This window comes from Charadrius vociferus, unplaced genomic scaffold (genome assembly GCF_000708025.1).
Source record: "Charadrius vociferus isolate BGI_N301 unplaced genomic scaffold, ASM70802v2 scaffold793, whole genome shotgun sequence".
Lineage (NCBI taxonomy): Eukaryota > Metazoa > Chordata > Aves > Charadriiformes > Charadriidae > Charadrius > Charadrius vociferus.
In genome coordinates this window covers 109,445-133,150 of record NW_009647833.1, presented here as the reverse complement: position 1 = coordinate 133,150, position 23,706 = coordinate 109,445, and the positions used below count along the sequence as shown (strand labels likewise).

General features: G+C 38.7%; 1 protein-coding gene across 1 annotated transcript in view; it reads left to right on the top strand.

Moving 5' to 3' along the window:
• The window catches only part of MED13 (mediator complex subunit 13), a 54,153-nt gene that overhangs the window by 27,179 nt on the left and 3,268 nt on the right, over positions 1-23,706 (top strand). The window contains 24 exon segments of the mRNA XM_009882679.1: positions 1-5; positions 554-751; positions 1,671-1,865; positions 2,792-2,954; positions 3,250-3,360; positions 5,379-6,062; positions 9,531-9,747; positions 10,658-10,742; positions 11,123-11,244; positions 12,437-12,527; positions 12,699-12,913; positions 13,362-13,558; positions 14,762-15,678; positions 17,099-17,266; positions 18,353-18,576; positions 19,146-19,320; positions 19,323-19,334; positions 19,857-20,322; positions 20,994-21,213; positions 21,845-22,036; positions 22,188-22,411; positions 22,786-22,928; positions 23,158-23,316; positions 23,405-23,590. The exon segment at positions 1-5 is cut by the window's left edge and continues 46 nt beyond it. Of these exon segments, the coding sequence (XP_009880981.1) occupies positions 1-5; positions 554-751; positions 1,671-1,865; positions 2,792-2,954; positions 3,250-3,360; positions 5,379-6,062; positions 9,531-9,747; positions 10,658-10,742; positions 11,123-11,244; positions 12,437-12,527; positions 12,699-12,913; positions 13,362-13,558; positions 14,762-15,678; positions 17,099-17,266; positions 18,353-18,576; positions 19,146-19,320; positions 19,323-19,334; positions 19,857-20,322; positions 20,994-21,213; positions 21,845-22,036; positions 22,188-22,411; positions 22,786-22,928; positions 23,158-23,316; positions 23,405-23,590 (5,369 nt within the window).

The window sequence follows — 23,706 nt, the reverse complement described above, 5'->3', positions numbered from 1 at the left end:
CTCGTGTTGGCTATAGAAATCAGTTCTCCTGCATGACCACTCACTGCCCTTGTTTATTAATGCTCAGAGTCCAAACTTGCTTTTTTCGAATGCAATTTAACAGCAGCTGTGCTTTCCTAATATGGACAAGACTAAACACGAAACAGATTACTTCACTGTATATACATTGTTGTTGTAAGTGTACCAGGCAGAATGAAAAGATGAGGAAACACCTTAACTCTTGACACAATTTGAAATAGTGTTTCTTTATCCCACCTGTGTGTTAGAGACTCCTTGCTAGCCAAGATGCAAACTTGCTTGTTGTCTGTTTAAATAGATTAATTTGTAATTGGTATTGTGGTACCTTGAATTCTTACAGTACGCATATGTTTAACAATGTGTACCTATTACCAAAAACTTACGCAGTATAGTAAAATGTGATTAGACTGCATTCTGACTTAGGATGGTAAGTTGTTTATTTGGTGTGGCTGAAATAACAGTAACGCTATTTCAGGGGGGAAGAGTGAATTTTGTTTAGATATGATCTCCAATGCATTTTTATTTATCTTTTTAGTTATTTTAAGTCCCTTCGGATTAAATGGCACGCTCACAGGGCAGTCATTCAAGCTTTCGGATTCATCAACAAAAAAGCTTATTGGTGAATGGAAACAATTCTATCCTGTCACATCTAACTTGAAGGAGGGATCTGAGGAAAAACAGGAAGAAATGGATTGGGAGGATGATTCTTTAGCAGCTGTTGAAGTCCTTGTTGGTGAGTGCTCCGATTACCTTTTAATTACTGAAATAAACAGGCCAATTAGGTCTGCAAAATTCTGAAAGCAAAATAACCCCCTTATATTCTTTTGGCAACTATTTGCAACTCCTGTTGGTCTTTTGTTTTTCTGTTTAATGCTCAGGCCTATTTAAAATGAGTTGCTGCTTAAAGTGGGTTTTGCAGACCTATTAGTAGGAGGGTGTTTATGTGCCCTAAGAAGCAAGATTGTTTTTTAAAGTAAATAAAAAAGATAATCAAACAACCCTAGACTATCACTGTTGACAGCTGAGATGCATCAAAAGCATGTTGTACTTTTTCAGATTCTGTGCAAATTCAAACGGAACAGACGTGCCTTTCAGGGATGTCTTCAAAACCACAATCCTGGAGAACTTAATGTACTCAAGCACTGCATTTATCTGCTGCTGTTCCTAAAATCTAAGCCCCTGGGACGCAGTAGTTTGTTCCTCTACTGTGGGCTATTGACCTTTGATTTGCCGACTAATGTAATCATTTCTCTGTAACGAGTGCTACAAGCTTGTATTGCAGTGATGGCTGGAGACCCTGATGATGATGGGGAGGGGGACTATTGTTGGTTTTAAGTGATACTAAAAAGCATGTTCTCAGTCGTCTTTATAAAATAAAATGATAGAAGCAAGTAGTAGTACGTAGATGCCAGAGCTGTCTCTGCCCGTGTATATAAAGGCCTTTTTATTCATTCACCCAAGTCTTCTGTATAAACCAAATCATAAAGTAATGATGAGGGTGACAACAGAGACTTTATGTCCGAGGATAATGCCTTAGTAGGTAGAAAGGGTAGGTAAACTTCTGAGTGACTGGTAAAATGATCCATTTGTTGATGATTTTAAATGTAAATTTTTGGTAAACAACTGTAAAATCAACTTGCTCTTTTTCTCAGCCGGTGTGCGAATGGTGTACCCAGCATGCTTCGTTCTAGTTCCTCAGACAGACATCCCTGCTCCTACTACTGTAGGGGCGTCGCACTGTTCAACCACTTGCTTGGGTGTCCACCAAGTGCCTGCTTCCACAAGAGATCCTGCCATGTCTTCAGTAACTCTGACCCCACCGACATCCCCAGAGGAGGTTCAAACAGGTACAGTAAATTCCGCTTCTGCATGCGGGGAATCATTTTGATGGCTTCTCCTGTTTGGAAAGGATTCAGAATTTTCTCTGTTCAACTGGCTTGTTACCAAAAATCAAGTTTCTTTAGTCATAAGCCTGTTGTAGTAAAACCATTTTTTATTGTTCAGTTGTGGGCAAAATTAAGTTGAATACTTTTATAAGTTGCTGAAACAAGGACTGCTTTTGTTGCTGATGTTGTTATCCAGTACTTCAAATTTCTGTGATCGTTTGGTTCCCAGCCCTCCCCCCCGGCGTGTGTTTGTGTGCATGTATGCATTCTGGCATAGTTTTACAAACCTCATTGTGTGTCTCGGTCATTAGTGGGCAAGGTGATGTGTTCAGCCTTTTTCACCATCCAAGGAAGACTGCTTTTTGTAGTTAAGTTTCCAGTAAGGCTGTGTGCCCTCTGAGCTGTGTGTGAGTAGTGGTTATGGTAAACAGCTTTAAGTCAAAGCTGATAGTTTCGGGTGGCTTTACATACAGTTCTCTTTGTGCAGAAGAGGTTTTGTTTATTTTTTCCCCCAAGGTCTTCTGTTACCTTAGTTTGACCCTTTTTTTTTTTTTAAATAATACTGTTAAATTTGCTAACAGGTACCTTTGCTCAAGTTTTCTTAATGTATGAGCAATATTATTTTTCAGATCTATAGTTTCTTGGAAAATAAAGAATAGCCATCCCAGTTATGACATAAACATATATGGTACCTTTTTTTCCTATGAGAGGGAGCCACGTTACAGTAATCGGCTGCTATACCTGAATTTGCTGTTTATTTCCTAACATTGAATTAAGAAGATATTTTTCTTCCGAAGACGTTCCTGTGGTGGTTGAATTGGAGTAATAGTGGTTGTGACTGTATTGCCTCATTGCCTAAAACTGTTTCCTCTGGTACTGCTTTTCAGTTGATGCTCAATCTGCCCAGAAATGGGTGAAGTTTTCTTCAGTTTCTGATGGATTTATCTCCGACAGTACTAGCCATCATGGTGGCAAAATACCTAGAAAGCTAGCCAATCAAGTGGTGGACAGAGTTTGGCAAGAATGCAATATGAACAGAGCACAGAACAAGTATGTACTCGTTTTGCGAAGCTAAAAATACCCATGGTATCTTGTGTGTTCCCTGTAGAAAGTAGTTCTGTTAGAGATGCTGTGACTGCTTTACTCTTAGGAATAAAACATTTTTAAGAAGTTAATTTTTTTCCTAACTAGTAGTTTGTTTAGTTCTCAGTTTAATATGTTGTTAAAAGGCTATTTATAACTACTTTGCTGAATCCTGTGTCACAAAGCTGCTCTTGAGGTTTGACAGAAGATAAGGAAAGAACATATATTGATCCCAAATAACTCTCCTGATATTGAATCATAGGAGGAAGTATTCTGCTACATCAAATGGCTTGTGTGATGAAGAGACAGCTGACAAGGTAGCATCCTGGGATTTTGTTGAAGCCACGCAGAGGACAAATTGCAATTGTTCAAGGTACAATACTTGGCAAAGCTGCAGTCCAACAATGTACATTGAGATTGAAGTGCTCAGGAGAGGGCTTGTGATGACTCCTTTAGGAGTAATTAAGCAATAGCTGCTTGTAAGAATGCTGTAACAAAATTTGTATCTCGCATCCTAAATGTCATTGTAGGTCTTGAAACTCTGCCCAATAAGATAATGCGGAGTTTTTATTCAAGTTAATCATCTGAGTGGACCTATCGGCAGTTCAGTGACAATTTCTGAGTCTTGAGCTGGAATTCCTTAGGCCTGCATGTGGGTAGAAGCTATCTCATGGGCAACTTTCTCAAGCTGCAATGGAAAGGGAATGCCTATTTATTTAGGAATTAGGAGGGCTGTGGCATTAGAATTGAAGGGAGAAAGCTGTTTAATCACAGCAAGGCGATTGTAGCATTGTGTCTTGATGAATATGAAAAAATAAAAAAACCAACCCCAAAACCTGCTTTACTTTTTGGGAAATATGGCATTCCATGGGTGGTTGTATATGGAACTGCTTTTCTGTGAGTTGATTGCGAGTATGTTTTTTATATTGGGGGGTGGGGGGGAGGAGGATCAAAACACAGGGGGAAAGTCTGAATTTAACTTCCAGTTTTTGTTATGACTTTTGTTTTGAAGCTGTGCGATGACAGACTGTTAATACAGGTGTTTAAAATAAATGGAAACATTAATTTCAGTGAATTCTCAATTTTTGTACTTATGGCAGAATACTAATCTTTAAGTGACTGAAGTGTTGCAAAGGTTTAAACGTTTTCTCTGATTTAAATGTTACACTGATTACTTTGCAATGAATACTGGAATCTTTTTTTAAAAAAAAAAAGTCTGGAGGATGTAGCATTTTGAAAGAAAGGTATTTTTTCCTCCTTTATTGAAATGGTTGGTTTAAGTTCTGTGCCAATACTTGTGTCCTGAGTAGAGCTGGGAGATGGAGAAGGATTAGATATTCTGTTAAAGGAGAATGTAGATATGATAGCACTAGTTAAGAGAGAACAATCAATTAACTGTCTGGGGTGTGTATTAGAAATACGCAGTTGCCTACAGAGAAATTGCAAAGACTTAAAACCCCTTATTTTTTCTCCATGTTTTGAATTCTAAGCAGTGAAAAACATCTGTATGAGAGTTTAAATTAAAAATAGATTTTGACCCCTTACATTTTATTCCTGCCTAATCCTGTGGGCTTTTTTTTTTTTAATACAAGTTGCATGCTTCTTAACTTTCCTAATGGAAGAGTGGCAAAGAATACCCAGGCACTAAGGGTGTACATGCAGTTCAGTAGCTTAATCATAAACATTTCATTCTAGACTTCAGTATTTAATGTCTGTCATTCTGTCAGGTGATCTAAAAAGTTGGCATCTTGAACTTCAAGATGAAATATTTAAGCTCAAGTGCACTTATACTGGAAAAAAACAACTGTATTAGTGCAGTCAAGACATTGAGGTTTTTCTTTTTTCCACACTTGCTGAATTTGTAGGTAAATAGTGGCAAAAGCTTTGAAATAAGAACTTTTGTAGAACAGAGCTCGTCTTCTAGATTCTTGATGTTAATTTTCCACTCCTTAACCCATAGAGACCTGGACAGCACTATTGGTTAGTACAGATGCTTGAATTCAAGAAGTCATTCACTAATTCATATGTTGTTCTACTGAGTCATCAGTGTTGGCAGAAGTTAAAAGCGACAATGTGTTCATGTGACTATTTCTGTTAAAAGCAGTTATAAAATACTGTCTTCAGTTATGAGGATTATGTGCGTGTTTTGCTTGTAGGACAGCTTTCCCAGGTTTTTTAGATGGTATTCTAAAATCTTGCAGTGCTACTCAAGTCATTCAAATTAAGTTATGATCAGAAAGAGGTAGCTTCACTTTAGAGTGGTATCAGTTTCAGACTTCTATAATTGGCTGTTTAATGGCTTAGAAGTGGGTTCTTATCTAGTGAAAAAGAACATGATAGGCATATTTGAAAGACTAATGTGAAGTATTTTCCCCTATATTAATTCTGCAGGCACAAAAATCTCAAACCAAGAAATTCAGGTCAACAGGGGCAGGCACCACCTGTGGGCCAACAACAGCAAGCAGCTCCAAAGCACAAGACAAATGAGAAGCAAGACAAAGGGGATAAGCCACAGAAACGCCCTTTGACGCCTTTTCATCATCGAGTATCTATCAGTGATGATGTTGCCATGGAGGCAGATTCAGCGAGTCAGAGGCTTGTGATGACTGCACCAGACAGTCAAGTGAGATTTTCAAATATCCGAACTAACGATGTAGCAAAGACTCCTCAGATGCATAATGCTGAAATGGCAAATTCACCTCAACCACCACCACTTAGTCCTCACCCATGTGACGTAGTTGATGAAGGGGTAGCTAAAGCTCCTTCTACTCCTCAGAGTCAACACTTCTACCAGATGCCAACTCCAGACCCCTTGGTTCCCACAAAAACAATGGAAGACAGACTCGATGGCTTGTCTCAGCCTTTTCCAGCTCAATTTCCTGAAGTTATAGAGCCTACAATGTATGTTGGTACTGCAGTGAATTTGGAGGAAGATGAAGCTGATACTACTTGGAAGTATTATAAAGTTCCAAAGAAAAAGGATGTGGAATTCTTACCACCTCAGCTTCCAAATGATAAGTTGAGAGATGATCCAGTAATACCTGCTGGACAGGAAAATGTAACATCAGTTACAGAGTAAGTACTTAATACTATAGTAATAACATGAGAAAGTGAGGAAATTGAAAGGCCAAAGGCAGTAGTTTCTCGTTATGAGCAAGCTTGTCACTAAAGCATAATGTTGTTCTCATCAGCTCGCGCAGTAATGCTGACTGTGTGAGCGTAACTGTCTGTGCTGTCCAAGAAGATAATACTTGTGAAATGTGAGCACGAGGCACATATATGTAGTAAGACTTTCCAGCTTTTTCTCATTAGAACTCTGATTTAGCAGATGGCAATAAAGTTTGGTTTTCCACTGTAAAACTAATCTGTAGCCAAATTATGCTCGTTCATTGAACAAAGCTTGTCTAACCTGAAGAAATACTGAGACAGACTAGATCCTTGTTAGAACCTCAGCCTTTGAGCTACAGGAAATGTATTTGAGAATATTTATTTATTTTATTTTAACACAAGCTAATATTGTCTTGAAATAAAGTATGTGTCATCTATAGTTATTTTTAAAAATAAGTTTGTTTTTTTTAAAATAAATATAACTTACTTCTGAAAGCTAGTGTGATCTAGCTCCAGGTTTTAAAATGTTCTAGTCTGCTGCTGTCTATTTCAATCAGAATAAAGGAATTGGTCCCTTTCTTGATAGTGACTAAGTTTTAATAAATTATGGAGCTTAGAGGCAATGGAGGAAAAGAATAACACTAGTGGGTTTAGTGTTAAAACTTACATTTGAGCTCTGTTTTTTACTGTGGAATGAATTAACATGGATTTTCTTTACTAGTTAAAGCAAACTGAAACTCCCCAAAAAGGATGACCACCGCCACCAAAAAAAACCACCCCCAAACAAAACCAACTCACCCATAAGAACAAAAAACCTGAAACCAAACCAATTGGCCTTCTGGGTTGTGTCTCCTTTGCAGTTGTACTGCGTAAGAAATTCTTCCTGTCATCCACCTTTTCCAACGCTTCCCTGGGAGGGAGGACATCCTGCAGGAAAAGGATGGTAATGGGGAGCCACAGGTGCTGACAGGGCTGGTCATAGCTTAGGGTTGTGATTGAGGGATACAAAATGCATCCAGAGTTGCCTCTGTCATCTCACTTGCTGTTGATTATTTTTGGTCCAAATTTTTTTTTCCTGTTTAGGTGAAAGGAAAGTCTTAATGTGACGAGTATCAAATTATTGAGGTTTTTTTCTTCTCTCTCATTTTTTTTTTCTTTTTTTTTTCTTTTTAAGGAGTTAGTTTACTTAATTTGCAGTAGAAGAGTTGTAGCAGCTACTCCCAAGACTGAAATTTTATGTTGATTTTCTGTTTTGTTGCTGGCAGTGGAAAGTCACTGATGGCACTCACATTGACTTCGTTGCGTAGGAAAGCTGCGAGAAGTAAATATGCTATAGCTGTTGGTCTGTTCTCATACACATTTTCGTAGCCATATCCATTGTGTTCACTGTTTAAGAGTTTACATTAGCTGGTGCATGTCTCAACTCTTTCAAGATGTGCATTTATAGGATTTTTAGTGGTGTTTTTGCCTTGAATTCATTTCAGCCAACCAGATAGAGAAAGATAGGCTCTCCTTCAAAATTTTCTTTTTTATGTTCAAGACATGGTCTTTCCTTGTATGACTTCCAGTTTGATTTAACAACCTATTGAACTTTTTTTTTTTCCTCTGGAATATCTGGCTAGTAACTTCTCTTCCTCTGTGGGGTCGACAGTGCTACTTGCTTTTGCTATTTATTTTTCCTTGTGTTTAATTCCTTGATACTAGAAAATTTTTCCCATCTTTTTTTTTTTTTTTCCCCCCCGATGGTAATTTTTGCAGGATTTAGAAAAGAGGAAATTCTCAACTCCATGGAGTGCTACAGCAGACAGAAAAGCTAATGGTGCTTGACACACAGCTGCCCCCGTTGCACTGTTCTCTGGGGGCAGTCATGCTGTGGTGGTCATGCCTAAAACAAGATTTTATTGAGCATGGATGACCAGCATGGATGGATTTGACAGTGGTGTGGGTCTAGGAATTCTTTTGACAAATTGAAACTGTTTCTGTCGTCTTTCTCATGCCACGTAGTTTACAGGGATGTAAAAGGCAGCGAGGAGGACTCTGAGGAATCACTGTGCCTTTTTGGATGCAGAATTTCAAGGGTGAACTCTTTGAATTGTTCTGTATCATGCTTTTCTTTCTTTCTCGTCTCTCAGAGGAGAAATGTAAGCCTATCTTACTCTAAACTCCAGATTAGTGTTTGCATCTAGGCTGTCAAAAGCCCTACTAATTGTGAGACACATTAGTTTTTTCTGGGATAGCATTGCCTTTTGGATAGAGCCTTGAGAAGGGAGAGGATAGATATGTTGGAACTTGTGTTTGGACTTGAAGTATCCCTCTGGAATCTTCATCCTTGCAATGTCCTTCTTTCATTTTATGCCTTATACTTCTTTAAATGCTTCTCACTGGTCATTCTGTTGCTGTTTGGGAGGAAGGGGGTCTTGGAGCAAGAAGGAATTGTGTACCTACATTAGTCTGATAGTCCTGAAATACTTGTCTTGTTTGAAGGAATACCTTCCTCACGTGGTGCCTATTGTATAGCAGAATGCATAAAATAAAGCTTGTTTGGGGGCAGGAGGTAGAGGGGCATATGCATAACTAATAATCATAACACAGTTTTCTACTTGCCAATATGTCCTTTTGCTGATGCAATGTTATGTCTGTGAAACTAATAATCCTGATATAAAAACTTAATTTCTGTGTACTTACCAACTCCATTTTTGGCTGCAAATGTTAAGAAAAGAGAAATGCTGACAAATGCAAATGTGTGTTTATTATCCTCATGAGTAAATTAGATATTGGTGTGTGGCAAGCTTCGTTTGTATTGATACAAGTGATGTAAATGACTACTACACGTAGTGGCGTTTGTGTGCTTTAGTAGTGGTTATTGCTTGGGCTGTTGGGAAAGCCAGGCTTTGTGTACAACAGTGTTGGTCCGTTTGTAGTGTTAGACACAGCTGGGTATTGGGAGGGTTGGCATACTTTCTACATTTAGGTGAATTAAATGTTCATAAATCAGATTCTTAAAATGTGGAAAATTCAGGTTTAGTAACTTCTTTCTGATCATTTGTTTGGACATGGATGGGGAATAGCAGTGAGTAATTCTTTTAACCTGGTGAGTTTCTTTTAGTGGATATAGATAGTGTAATACATTTGTACTTTCTAATAAATGACAGCTATGACCTGGGATGAATTACTAATCTTTATCTGAATTGGCAGTGCTTGAGGAGAGATGGGCAGAATGAATCACACTGCTGTATCTGACGTGTGTAAGAAGGTTATATTAAATGACTGATGATTTAATCTTTTTCCCAAAAAGTTCTCTGAAGCTGGGGTGGAAAGGAAGAAGGTGGGAAGGGATGATGAAGTTGTTCTTGTAAAGGCTGTGTGATAGCAAAAGTATTTCCACATAATAAATGATAAATAATATTTTGTGATTTTTATTTTTCTTCTGTTCAGATTAATGGTGCAATGTAGGAAACCTTTAAAGGTTTCAGATGAACTGGTGCAACAGTATCAGAGTAAAAACCAATACCTAACAGCAGTAGCGACGGAAGCTGACCAGGAACCCGAAATCGATCCTTATGCCTTTGTTGATGGTGATGTGGAATTCTTATTTCCTGATAGTAAAAAAGATAGGCAGAACATTGAGAGGGAAGCTGGGAAGAAACAGAAGGTGAGTAAAGGAGTGATGAGATGAAAACGAATTGCTGTAATCACCAAATACAATTTAAATCCTTCTCTGTGAACTTAGAAGTACGTTTAAAAAAAAAAAAAAGTATTCTAGCTGAAATGATCAATGAAATTATGCAGCATGCCTCTAAATACACCTAAAATTTTTTGGCACACTGGTGGTGCTATTGCATTATGGTTTATGGCTTATGCTGGGAGAACACTGCTGGATCAGAGCAAAAATCAATCTGGCTCCGTAGCCTTTTCTGTAGAAATGGGTGATAGCGGGTGCTTGGGGAAGAGAGGAACAATGAGGCAAGTGCTTTCTTTATGTGTGGAAAGATTTGGGGTAGGTGAGGTGAGCTCTGACTAGGTCCCTGTGCAGTGAACTGAATTTTTTTTTTCCTTGCACTTTAGCCAGTACCAACTATATGAGGTTGCTACTTAAAACAAAAGTACACCCTCCAAAAAAGGAGAAAATATAACTGTGTTGGGAACTTGTATATGAAATAAATTTGCTTATTAGGACTAGGTGTGTCTGTACACACTCCTGGTATTGAGTTTCATTCAATAACTGGTATAGTTAATGTATAGCATTTGATAGCAAATGTTTTTCATAAGGTGGTGTAGCAATAATCCACAGCTTGCCTTTTAAATTTATCCCCAACACAAAAATGAAGATTCTCATTCTTATCTGTGCTCATCATCTGTGTGTTGCTAGCATGTTGTCTGTATTCCAAGCTTCCTTCTCCCTGAGCAAGGACCACTAACCAGACCCACAGACTACACTTTGCTGAGCTAGAAGGCTAATGACAACCTGATACTTGTGATATGTACAAGAATTCCCTTTGGGAGATAAAATGCCCCCCACCTCCCTGATTAATTGAAGCAAACTTTTCTACCTTTTTTAATAGGCTGAGGATGGGACACCTAGTGTTACAGTCTTATCCCATGAAGGAGAGGATGCTATGTCTCTATTTAGTCCTTCTGTCAAGCAAGGTAAAGAGACTTTTTTTTTTTTCCTCCTTTTTTAATTGCAGTATGTTAATGATCTCTTGAATAGTCAATAGATTCTAATAGACTGCTAAGTTTTTACTTTATGGTTTGTAGTTCCCTGTCCCTTCAGAATTAGGAATCTGCTTGGAATGCGCTTTCTTTGGTGCACCTTGCAGATAAATGTTGGTTATAAAATCCAAAGGTTATAAAATTGAAGGGACCTCGCTTATGTGTCAGGTACTTGGAGTGGAACTGAGAACATACTCCCCCGCCCCTTTTTTTTTCTGTCCCTCAGATGTGGAAATAGTTCTTAAGATGTCCTTTTTTTTTTTTAAATGGATATATATTGCCAGTGTTTTTGTAATGTTTGTTTTTCTTCATAGATGCCCAACGTATTGCTGCTCATGCTCGCACTGCATCAACTAGCCTGTTCCATGAAACAGACTTAGTGGTCTCTTATACTGACCTTGACAATCTCTTCAATTCTGATGAAGATGAACTAACAGTAAGTGATGTGCCAAAGTAATGGCAGCTGCTAGACAAAAACCTGCAAGGAACAAGTATGTCTTTTTGTGGTTTTGGGTTGGGGTTTTTTTGGCATTTGTAGGAGAGGTTGCAAAACATGCATATAAGCAAATGCCGCGGCTCCTCTATAGCAGATGTACCGTTCTGGTTGACTCATACAATCATATTTTGGATACAAACAAGCTTTTGACCTTATATTCTTACTGTCCAGCCTGTATATGCTTATTGAATATACCTTTTGTTATAATTTTACAGATTTGACAGTGGTACTGATCCTCTTTTCCTATGGTCTAGGTTCTGTTTAACTAGTCAGTAAAGGTAATACTGACGCTAAACAAAAACTTCTGAAAGAGAAGAGGCATTTAAACATGTGGACATTCTGCCAAATAAGCTGCTTCATTGCAGCAGCTATTATCTTGGAACAGTTTCTCTTGCAGTCTCTGATAGCTCTGAATCCATTATCCTTGTATTTTCTGTTTCAATACTGTTTGTAATCAGTTGTATTTTCTGAACTGTACTTCGCTCCGTGCTTAATCCCAAATCCCCTTACCCAGACAAAATGCCCATCAACTTTAATGGGAGCTGTAGCTGAGTAAGGGCTGAAGGATCTTAATGGCCATCAAAGGTCATCATTATATAAAGCAAGTGTATTTGCTCTTAAACCTGAAGACTCTTATTTTCTATAGACTTTAGTACTGTCTAAACATTGTAAAATATCTCTTGTTCTTTTAATTTCAACAGCTTTTCTTCCCTGTACCTCTTGTTCCAGGATTTGTGTTTCTGTCTTTTCTATTCCTGTTCATGTGGTAACATCAGTAATGTTAGCATGGCTTTGGGAATGTGTATGTTTTTTCTGATAGATTGTGGGCAGCTCTATTTAGCTTTTTTTAATGTGTCTGCTAACAGGCTGATAGATATTTTATAACTGGCCTTTCATTTTAATAGCATCATGACTTGATGGGAGAGCGTTCTCTGAGTTACAAGTATTAAAGGAGGACAAGCGTAACCCCAACTACTAGCATTGGGCTTCTGATTTATTTTAATTTTTTCTAAATATATGCAAAGTCTCAGCTTTGTATGCCTACTGCACATGAAATTTTCTGTTAGCAGGAAATATGAACATGTGTTCATGTCTGAAGTTATTTTATTACAATACGTCTTTTCTTTTTTAGCCTGGATCTAAAAGAACAGTGAATGGCGCTGATGACAAATCCAACTGCAAAGAGGCAAAAGCAGGAAACTTAGACCCACTGTCATGCATAAGTAAGCTTTATTTGTTTTTTCTAAATAGAATACTAACTCTAAACATTTGATTGCTAATACGTTGTGGGAATTTGTAAACATACGCTTCATTTGCCCTACTGAAATTTTAAAACAAAGAAAATACTTCAAAATGGTTTTATGCTCTAAAGCCTGCTTCTAATCTGAATTTAGGCACTGCAGATCTGCATAAAATGTATCCAACTCCACCTTCATTGGAACAACATATTATGGGATTTTCTCCAATGAACATGAATAATAAGGAATACGGCAGTATGGACACTACACTTGGAGGAACAGTACTTGAAGGGAATAGCTCTAGTGTGGGAGCTCAGTTCAGGATTGAAGTAGATGAGGGTTTCTGCAGCCCCAAACCTGCTGAAATAAAGGTAGGTAGTGCTGATAGTCCTGATAAATGCTTCTCATGATTATTGTTCCATTCATTAATCCTGAACAGGAACTGTGGGAAATTAAGTACAATTTGTAACTTGTGCCCTGCATTATACTGGGGTAGGTAATGCACGTTGTAGTAAGTAGTATGTAGTATTTTGCCACTTAAACTTCAAGAAAGAGTAATACATAACTAGTCATTAGTAAGCTGAAGGAATGCATTTCAGTAACTGTAGTTCATTGTTTGTTTTGGGTTGGCATATTGCTTTTTGGAGAACCATGGGTGCGAATGATGTCTTTACAAATCTAACTTTTTCTTTTGAAGCTATTTCAGAATTTAGTATTAAAGAACTTCTGCTTGAACTTAGTCATATTTTTTTGAGAAGCATTTTAATTGCTGAAGTGTTCTACTTTACATGCTGATGCTTTATCGTGTCCGGCTTCTAGGATTATTCATATGTTTATAAACCTGAGAATTGTCAAGCTTTAGTGGGATGTTCCATGTTTGCACCACTGAAGACGCTTCCTAGCCAGTGTCTTCCTCCCATCAAACTGCCAGAAGAATGCATTTATCGCCAGAGCTGGACTGTGGGAAAGTTGGATTTACTTCCTCCAGGACCTGCCATGCCATTCATCAAAGATGGGTATGACGTGCCGCAAATGCTTAAGCTTTGTAGGGTGGTCAGTTATCCACACTACAGGAAGTACCCCTAAATATTTTTCTTTTTGTAAATCTGTAATGAGAAATATTTGTAAAGATGCACTGTGTTTATACAACTGACAAGAGCCTTTAAAAAATCCTTAGGATTAAACCTTACTGTAAGAGACTGTCTTCTCAAATAGCATCTTAACTGTGCATACATTTTATTCGTTCTCTTATTTAAAGGTTTCTTGGGGAAGCTTAATGTGCAAGTCCAGTTTTAATAAGTAATGAAGATGGTAACAATCAAGACAAATGTAAACTTGGGACTCTTTTTTTTGTGGTGGTGTTGTAGGTACTGTAAGGGCTTCTGTTTCTTAAATTATTTTCTTAAATAGCAGTAGTCTCAGCTGTATTGGGACTAGGAAAACATTTCCTTTGGCAAGCTATGACCAGTGTGACATTGCCTGGTAACAGTAGTATGGCAGTAGGCATTTCTGTAATCTGCGTTTGGTAGTGATGATCTTGCTGGCTATTCTTCCTGAAGGAAATATTTATTCCTCTTTCTCTCCTGCATTAGTAGCTGGTATAAATGGATTAGGCAACAAGGAGGGTATATATTTATCAATAAAATTACGCAAATATTAAATCTTGGAGTAAATACTGACATTGCTTCTGTTAGAGTGATTCATAAGCAATATGTTTCCAGGTCTCATTAGCCTTATAGGTCTTTGGAGATACTCAGCTGCTTAGGAAAGAAAATGTTAAATGTTTCCAGGTGATACTTTCCTCATGGATTCAGCTGAACCTGCTGTTGATAGACCTGGAATATTTTCTTAGTCTGTGTCAACACAACATGTAAATAAAACATGAACAAAAAAAGATGTCCTTTAGAGTCTATACAACCAGAGAAAATATAATTTATTCTGACCGCACTTGTTTCCTGGAAGCTTTGTGCAGAGGAAAAGACGAAAGGAGGCAGGGAAAGATTCTTTTAACAGCGCTGTCAGCAGGAGTCCTGCAAAGTCATTTAGAACAAATGCTCTTGAAGTTCCTTAGAGAATGAAAATCTTGCTGTGGATTATGAAAGACTAGTTTAAAAAAGCAAATATTAATTAGGAACGTCTTTTTTTAGAAATTTGAGACTTAAACTTCAAAACCAGTATGTTGTGTACTTAAAGTATTTCCTTCTTGTGGCTGCTGTTAGTGATGGAAGCACTATGGATCAAGAGTATGGACCTGCATACACGCCACAAACTCATACTCCGTTTGGGATGCCACCGAGTAGCGCACCTCCCAGTAACAGTGGAGCTGGAATTCTCCCTTCTCCTTCCACCCCTCGTTTCCCAACTCCTAGAACACCAAGGACTCCTCGAACACCTCGTGGAGCTGGTGGACCGGCAAGTGCGCAGGGTTCAGTCAAATATGAGAACTCTGACTTATACTCACCAGCTTCCACACCATCGACATGTAGACCGCTTAATTCTGTTGAACCTGCAACTGTGCCTTCCATTCCAGAGGCACACAGTCTTTACGTGAATCTCATCCTCTCAGAGTCTGTAATGAATCTCTTCAAAGACTGTAACTTTGACAGCTGCTGCATATGTGTTTGCAATATGAACATCAAAGGTGCTGATGTTGGAGTTTACATTCCTGATCCAACACAAGAGGCCCAGTATAGGTGTACCTGTGGTTTCAGTGCTGTTATGAATAGAAAATTTGGCAACAGTTCTGGACTGTTTCTCGAAGATGAATTGGATATTCTGGGACGTAATACGGAGTGCGGCAAAGAAGCAGAAAAACGCTTTGAAGCTCTCAGAGCTACTTCTATTGAACATGGCAGTGGAGGACTGAAAGAACCTGAGAAACTGCCCGATGAGTTAATACTGTTGCTGCAGGATCAATGCACCAACTTGTTCTCACCGTTTGGAGCAGCAGATCAAGATTCCATTCCCAAAGTTGGTGCAGTTAGCAACCTGGTACGTGTAGAAGAAAGGGATTGTTGCAATGACTGCTACTTAGCCTTGGAACATGGACGGCAGTTCATGGACAATATGTCAGGAGGGAAAGTTGATGAAGCACTTGTGAAAACTACTTGCTTGCACCACTGGTCAAAAAGAAATGGTAAATATTGAAAACTACTTATTTTCTATTTGTCCCCCTGTGAATTTTTTTAAGGGGTCGGGTTTTTTTTCCCCTTTGTGAATATTGTGTGCTTCAGACCTATTCTTCCAGCTGCATGTTTGCATAAACTTCTATATTAACAGTCTTCAGAATAACCACTTCTTTTACATTCTGTGCTTGTACCATACGCTAAGCAGAGTATAGGCCTTGGCCACCCTCAGTTGTAAATTCCTAACACAAATTGGAAGTGTACTGTAAGACCCCAGTAACTGTCCACAACACTTCGCTAGGCTTATTCTTTTAAAGCCTCCACAGAGGCTCTGTGGAATGAGCGTACGTAGGAAGTGTAGGTGGCTCAAATGGTGACTGTATTGTCAAGGCTACTGTGGCAGAATTAAACAAGATCTATGATTCAGTTGGCTTCCCCCCCTTTAATTGGGGGGGGGGCGGGCACGGTAGTTTGATGGCATGTGTGGCAACTACAACATTATTGTAGACTTTGCTGTATGTTGGATCTGCCAGAGATCCTTGGATTTTTTCCTTCTGGGGTCTGACTAATGATATACTGTCTCAGGGAATACCCTTTATTGTGTGTATTTGCATACTACTTCTCTCAATAATAGTCTTTTCAAGTAGCAACTCTAGCAGGGTGAACAGTGAAATATGAAGCTTTGATAGCAGTTAGCTGCGATTCATAGTTGTTAATGAGGATGAGGAGAACTAACAGTAAAACGCAGGTAGGTTTCTGCGTTTTGGTGGGGGATTCAGTTTAAAAACCCAGGCTATAGATAAATCAATGTTTTCAGGCACCCAGGAGAAGTCTCAGTGTTACTGTGACTTTGGTATTTAAGATAAAAAGAAATAAAGATACTTTGAAATGGAAGGCTATGAAATTATAGCCGTACCAAATTTTGTGTCAGCTTTCTATTCTTAAACACTGTACATTAAATGGCAAAGCGGTGGCAAGCTGATGGAATGGGCTGTGACTGTTTGAGGCTTCCCTCCACTCTGTGAAGTGAGCACTGGGTGGCAGTCTGCCTAACCCTCCTTTATTTGGAAGGAAAATCCTGTAGTTTAAGGGTTGTACAACTTGTTTGTATTTTTTTTTTTTTAATTTTAGGGTTTTTTTCCCTTAGTTTAAATCATAAGCTGCTAAGGCTTTCAAGGGAAAAACTCTACAGAAAAGGAAATAAAAAAAAAATCCATTTGTGCTTTTTGTAAGTGGCTGAGAGGGATAGAGGGAGAACTGTAAATCTGTGTGCTTAGCTTTTTATATCGTGGCTTTTGTGTAGCCTGCAGGTACATCTCAGAAGAGAGTGACTGTTTAAAATCAAGGTGGCTGAGGATTCTACATTGTTTGTGGAGGGCTTTACCGTATCCTGGTTTTGCAGTGGGCCTTGACAATTTTTTGTCGTTTCAGTTGTGGATGTGAGCATGCAGTGTTCCCAGGACATCCTTCGTATGCTCCTCTCGCTCCAGCCAGTTCTTCAGGATGCAATTCAGAAAAAGCGAACGGTCCGGTCCTGGGGTGTGCAAGGCCCCCTCACGTGGCAACAGTTCCACAAAATGGCTGGCAGAGGCTCTTACGGTAAACTGCTGTGTAGACTCGTCTCTGTTAATCTCTGCTTGATCCGACCGCCAAACCTCAGCGTCTGGATGCTGTTCAGCCTATTGGAATTCTGAACAGCATTTAACCTTTCTTTAAACTAACAAGAGCTGTTAGACGGGAGAATACCTCTCTTTAGAAAAACAGAAAATATTTATATCTCTAATTCATTGACTGTTTTAAGGAATATGTAGATTTAAAATTAACAGCATCAGTTCACTGTTTATATACACCTGACACTTCTCTGAGCAAGGGACTGAAATTACAAAGTGGATTTCATGTTTAAAACAGAGTAATTGCTCTTTTTTACTCTCTTTTTTTAATTACTCTAAAAATAGCACAGTTAAAAATACTAGCTTTGAAATGCTTGAAAAAGTGTGCTTTATTGCTCAGTGGTTTCAGAACTATGTTGAAGATCTGAGGTTATCCATTCTGTTGTCTATGATAAATATTTGGAGTTGCCAACAAGTGATGCATGTTTACAGATACAAGGTAAATTTTGTGCACTCAAGATCTAAACTCACTTGACTTATATGAGATTGATTTACCACTATGTAGAAGAGTGACCTTTCACCAGTAGATCTTTCGTAGCTATATTTAGAATATGGCAATTACACATTTAGGGTACATGTAAATGCATGTTCTTAAGCTTTTTTTCCTTCTGTGGTCCTTTACATATCTGCTTATACTATTTATATTTCTTCCCCCTCTTTTTTTTTGATCACTGATTGCTTAGACTCTGTGGGGAAGGCTTCCTAGACAGCAAAGTCTGTTCCTGATTATCTGTATACTGATAGAAATATTAAACAACTGTGGAACTTCTTCTTGAGGCCCTGAGAGATTTCAAATAAAAATAATTAGCTGATGCCTTTTTGCAGAGGGTTGGCTCGTACATGCGGGTTTTTCATTTGTATCGGTTAAAATGAGAACTATTCCATTTATAATCAGTGCTACTTCCTGTTAGATGCTGGGAACGCTAGTGTGTTTTCTGCTCGTGTTTCCTAGAAGCAGGGTGTTAATTTTAAGCTTCCTGCTTAATATATTGGAAAATGTGTCTTGCTTTTCCAGGAACTGATGAGTCCCCGGAACCACTGCCAATCCCAACATTTTTGTTGGGATACGATTACGATTTTCTGGTGCTGTCTCCATTTGCATTGCCGTATTGGGAAAGGCTGATGTTGGAACCTTACGGATCTCAAAGAGATGTTGCTTATGTTGTGGTGTGCCCTGAGAATGAGGCTCTGCTGAATGGAGCAAAAAGCTTCTTTAGGGATCTGACTGCAATATACGAGGTACATTATTTATGGCAGTTAGCAGTGAACTGGATTTTTGAAAGACTGTTTCTAATATATGCTCATAACTGCTTATCAGGCTTGTCTCAGATAATATAAATGCTTGCACAGAATACTGGCTCGGAAAGCTGCTAGAAAGGATTTTAGGAATGGGCACTTGGAAGATAAGGGTTGTTCGTGCTGCTCACCATTCCCTTTAGGAATAGCTGTTTTGAGAGTCTTTATCTGATAAACGCCACTCAGTGGTAAAACTCTGTATTACCACTTTGTTTTAGCTACATTTAATTAATTAATTAAATGTGCATATTACTCAGATTGTGATTAAGATTAGAGTAGATGATGTATCAACCTCTTTTTCCTGCATTTGGGAAAACCTGAAAATAAACCATAAAATCACTGTTAAATATTTCATACTGGTGTAGCATTCTAGAATTAAATGTTACTTTGGAATATCATAACTAAACTATGAGTTTTCCGTCCTTATATATATGCTCCTTTGTGTAATATTTAACCATTTTTAAGGCTTACAAACTCCTTATCTTGCATCTTCTATTTTACCTTCTTTGCAGTCATGCAGGCTTGGTCAGCACAGACCTATCTGTAAGTTATTGCCTGATGGGATCATGAGAGTTGGACCTACTGCTTCAAAGAAACTTTCTGAGAAGTTGGTCACGGAATGGTTCTCACAGACAGCTAATGCCAACAATGAAGCATTTTCCAAACTCAAACTGTATGCCCAAGTTTGCAGTATGAGCTGGGTATGATTTTTTTTTTTTAGTTTCTTATTTCAGACAATAACCACTTCCTCCGTCCCAGTAGAGGAGAAAAAGTCATTGCATTTATTCACTGTCTTATTGTTTGTTCCAGTTTTTTGGTTTTAAGCTTGGGGTGGGGGGGGAAATCCAAAACCCCTGTATGTTTAGATAGGTGCTAAAATGGCTTCTTATCATCCAGCAGTATCTTTAGGGAACAGCAGTGTTGCTGCGTGACAGGGACTTTGGTTGTCTTTTTGTATTGGAGACTTACATTCCGAAGTAGTGAGTTCTGGCAATTCAACATGGCTGAAAAAAAAAAAAATATTTAAAATTAGATTTCTGGGTATTTCTGAAAGACTTACAAGAATACTAGAATTTGAAAATTTAATACAGATATTTTAATTGGAGAGGTAAAATGTATGCTAAAGGTTTGCTCTCTGTTTTGTTAAAACTATGGACTTAAGTAGATGAAGTAAGCTTAAAAACAGCTGCAATATAAAATTTACACTTTTTTTCTGGTTTTAGGTCCGTATCTTGCTTCTCAGCCTTTGGACAATTCTCTACTTTCCCAAACAAATCTGGTCCCTCCCTCCAGCCAGCCGGCCTCTGCTCTGCCCCCAGTGACAGCTAATGCTGGAAATCCTAACACTCCGTCGTCTGCTGCTGCAGCTCCCACCAGTAGTACAATGACACCAACGTCAAGCAGTGCCATGTCTTCTGCAGCTACTACAGCTAATTCAACGTTGACTACCACTGCCCCATCATCCTCTTCTGCCAATATCGGCAGTGGGATGCCAACAAGCAAGCCTTCTTCATTTCCACCTTTTAGCAGTATGAACAATACCACTTCTGCCTCCCTTCCCGCTCAGGCTGCAACAGTCCAAAACGGGCAGACAGGAGGACAGCAGCAACAGCCAACACTGCAAACAGCAGGGATGTCTGGGGACACTACTTCAGCGCCTGCACAGCCCCATCCAGAGGTTTCTGAAAGGTAATGAACTGCAGAGGCAAACCTGCTTTGGCTGGAAAAAAACCCAACACCTCAGCTCAACTAATGTGGACCTATTTGTGCCACTCTTGTCCCCTCAATAGAAATCCTGTATTTCTTTTCTAGTCACCAGGCTGCTTTTTAGGGAGAATGAAAGTACATTTATGGTGGAGCCGAGCGTTTTGGTTCCAGTCTTAGCTGTAGTTCTAATTGCAGCTCAGTGTCTGTTGTGGTACAAAATTAAACTTTCTCTTTTTTTCTGCTCTCTCTAAAGAGAAAAAACACATAAAACTACTCACTTCTATATTTTAAGGAGGGAGGAATAGATAACTGGCACCATCTTAAAGTTCTAATTTCTGTTATCAAAGTTGTAGTAGTAAAGACAGCTCTTACTGAGAGACTGACCTTGTTGTTAGATATTCTTTTTCCCCAGTTGAAGCGATAGAACTATGTGCTGTTGAGCTTCTGTGATAAAGAAGGCTAAAGAAAAGGCAAGCAATACTGAGTTGCTGATAAGCACACATATAAAAATGAAATAAAAAGTCTGTTTCTTATACCACAGTTGACTTGACGGTCTTTTAGATTTACCTTTGACAATTTCATCTTAGTTTTAAAGTAAGAATAAATCATTATAAAACAACTTTTTGTAACTGTTTTCAAAATTTCATTTCCAGCACTATGGATCGTGATAAAGTTGGAGTCCCTACAGATGGAGATTCACATGCTATCACCTATCCGCCTGCAATTGTAGTTTACATAATTGATCCTTTTACATATGAAAAAAAGGATGAGAACAGCAGCTCATCTAGTTTGTGGACACTTGGACTTCTGCGCTGCTTTTTAGAGATGGTTCAGGTTCTTCCTCCTAACATCAAGAATATAATTTCTGTGCAGGTGAGCCAACATTTATAGCAAAATATTGAACAAAGTATCTTTGGCTTTGGCTGTCTTTTGGAGGCAATAATGCCCTCAAGGTGAAAGTTTCATTTGCTTTGTAAACATTACTTACAGTTCTACAGCTGTTAAATCATTAAGATTATAGTTTTTAGAGCAGTTTGGGTGTTATTAACCATAGCCAAATCCTGTAGTAGATTCCAAACTCATCAGTCTTATCTTGGAGGATAATGTAATGGCCCACTCCAATAGTGAGTGAAGTATGGAAAAGCTGCTTGCCCCGTCACAGGAATCGGTGCTGCCCGCCTCACCCAGCTGGGCTGTAGGCAGTGCTCCTTCCTGAGAGACATCTCGCTGTAATGTTGTCAGCAGCTGCAAAACTAGTTAACGCGGGGCATGTTTTTGGAGGGATTCTCCTCTATACAAATTCTTTTCTGCTCTGAAGAAAACTTCAGTGAGAATGATTGCAACATAGGTTTGGAATAAAGTGGCAGGACATATCCAAGAACCAGAGAAATTTGGTTGTAAAGTAAAATTCTAAAAGCAGTGTACCCAAATACTATCTAAAATGCCAGTTAACCCAATGATTAAACAGTAATTATTTTTTCCCCCCTTCTGTAATCTGTTCTAGATTGTCCCATGTCAGTACCTTCTACAACCTGTGAAACATGAAGACCGGCAGATTTACACTCAGCATTTAAAATCTTTGGCATTTTCAGCTTTTACTCAGTGTCGGAGACCTCTTCCAAGTTCCACCAACGTGAAAACGTTAACTGGCTTTGGCCCAGGTTTAGCCATGGAAACTGCTCTTAAGAGCCCTGATGTGAGTGTTGTTCATGCGATTGTGTAAATATGCAGATCAGAGAAATGTTCCTGTCTATTAAATCACCGGTGTCTTTCACGTTAAGTAACTAGATTCTTTTAGGAATAATTGCTTTCTGAAACTTCATTGTCTGTTCTGCCATCTTTTATAGAGACCTGAGTGTATTCGACTATACACCCCTCCTTTTATACTGGCTCCTGTAAAGGACAAGCAGACAGAACTAGGAGAAACTTTTGGAGAAGCTGGCCAGAAGTATAATGTACTTTTTGTGGGCTACTGTTTGTCTCATGATCAAAGATGGCTTCTTGCATCCTGTACAGATCTCTATGGAGAACAGTTAGAAACTTGCATAATTAATATTGATGTACCAAACAGGTAAGAATGAAACTGACTTTTGTAGACTTGCTACGTTGCAATACTAGCTAAAGCAAACTGGTATTTTGCATGTTATGTGCATATTGTTTGGAGCTAAATTTATAGAAGAATGCTATTTAGTTTCACGTGATTCTTGAGTGGTTTTGTATGTGTGTTTGTATTGCCCACACACATTTGCTGCCTTTTGATGTCAGTGTTACAATGTGATTAATTAAAAAACCAAAGTAACTAAAGTTGCAATTGATACACTACAATACTAACGTTCTTGTGTCCTGCCAATGTTCAGGTTGATGCAAGTAGGATATTCTTAATGTGGCAAGAAAACTTGTTGCAGATGAGTTCTAATTTTGTTTTCCCTGGTTTCTTAATTCTAGAGCTCGCAGGAAAAAGGGCTCTGCCCGCAGACTTGGTCTTCAGAAACTCTGGGAATGGTGCTTGGGACTTGTGCAGATGAGCTCTTTGCCGTGGAGAGTTGTAATAGGCCGTTTAGGAAGAATAGGACATGGGGAATTAAAAGGTAATGTTAGCTTTTTAGAGTCTAAAACTTGGTTTGAAGCTTTCATATTTCAATAGTATGAAGTGTCTGTCCCTGTTTCTGGAAGAAAACCTAAATAATTTTAGAGGCTTTTTTCTGCATTTGAAACTTAACTGACGTGAAGTTTGCACCACGCGCTGTTATATGTAAAATATGTATTCTGCAGCAAGTACCGGTCTTCTAGACAAACCTCTGTCCTTTATATCCGCAGACTGGAGTTGTTTGCTGAGTCGCCGAAACCTTCAGTCCCTCAGTAAGAGACTAAAAGACATGTGCAGAATGTGTGGTATCTCTGCCGCAGACTCTCCCAGCATTCTCAGTGCTTGTTTGGTGGCAATGGAGCCACAGGGGTCCTTCATTATTATGCCAGGTATTTGAGAAACTCTCTCTTTTCGGGCAGGGGAACTAACAGCTCAGGTTTCACAAAACTAAGGAAGTACTTCATTTCTCTTCCAAAGATTCTGTATCGACCGGCTCTGTGTTTGGACGTAGCACCACTTTAAATATGCAGACATCTCAGCTGAATACCCCACAGGACACATCGTGCACTCATATACTTGTGTTTCCCACATCTGCATCTGTGCAAGTAGCATCGTCAACTTACACCACTGAAAACTTGGATCTGGCCTTTAACACAAACAATGGTTAGTAGACTGGATTTTTTCTCGTTTTAAAAACAAACCAACCAAAAAGCCCCTTGTCACTCTCCCTCTAATAAGACTGTTTATTCTAATGAACCACAAGATTCGTATGAAAAATT